Source organism: Acanthisitta chloris, unplaced genomic scaffold (assembly GCF_000695815.1).
Source record: "Acanthisitta chloris isolate BGI_N310 unplaced genomic scaffold, ASM69581v1 scaffold11824, whole genome shotgun sequence".
Classification (NCBI taxonomy): domain Eukaryota; kingdom Metazoa; phylum Chordata; class Aves; order Passeriformes; family Acanthisittidae; genus Acanthisitta; species Acanthisitta chloris.
The window spans coordinates 83,648-84,364 of record NW_008671024.1 but is presented as its reverse complement, the minus strand read 5'-3'; the positions used below and the strand labels follow the sequence as shown (position 1 = coordinate 84,364).

At 37.2% G+C, this 717-nt stretch overlaps 1 protein-coding gene across 1 annotated transcript in view; it reads right to left on the bottom strand.

Annotated features, from left to right (window-relative positions):
• Nucleotides 1-501: 501 nt before the first annotated feature.
• NSMCE2 (non-SMC element 2, MMS21 homolog (S. cerevisiae)) overlaps nucleotides 502-717 on the bottom strand; it is a gene marked incomplete at both ends in the record, with an annotated part of 65,949 nt that continues 65,733 nt past the window's right edge. The window contains one exon of the mRNA XM_009073930.1: nucleotides 502-608. Within this exon, the coding sequence (XP_009072178.1) occupies nucleotides 502-608 (107 nt within the window). The remainder of the gene's footprint in view (nucleotides 609-717) is intronic.

Sequence of the window (717 nt, the reverse complement as noted above, 5' to 3'; positions counted from 1 at the left end):
TCTGTCTGATCATTCTTAAATTCTGTGCTACTTAAAAATTTGTGTTTTAATATTTCTCACTTTAACACTCGTGTTTTGCTATTTCTCAGTTGTATTAGGATATAACTGCAGAGGGTACACAGAGGAGATTTTTTTGGTCATTAACTTCAGGACTTGCTACATAAGCAGTGGGAACAAAATCAGCAAGTAAATTTTAGGAAGCTGAAGTTTCTCTTTGTCGTTCCTGGCTATACAAAATCTCTTTCCTTCTGCTGTGCAGGTACCACAAGTAGCTGTAGGTCCCCCACACAATTCCTGAATATTTCCTTACACGTTATTTTCATTAAAAAGAAAAGCTCCTTCACGTGTACAGTACTAATGAGGAGACTGTGACTTGGGCAGACATTGAGGTATTACTTCCTGCAGCCTTGCCAATCCAAATACATTTCCTAGAACAAGTGGAGTAAAATTCCACTTACACAGCAAAGCAAATAGCTTTTCCACACGTTCTTGTTAGCTTACCGGACTTTTTTCTTTTGCTGCTTTCGAGTCTGGATAATTTTTAGAATGGCATCTTCTTCATAAACATGTCCACAGACTTTGTTTCGCACTGGCTTCTTCATTTCCACCTGTAATCAATAAGATTTGGTTTAAAGGACCTGATAATGCTTCTTATGAAATTTTATGTAAAACAGTAGGAAGTGTGTTTGCCATTTATTTGTACATGGCATTCCAGTC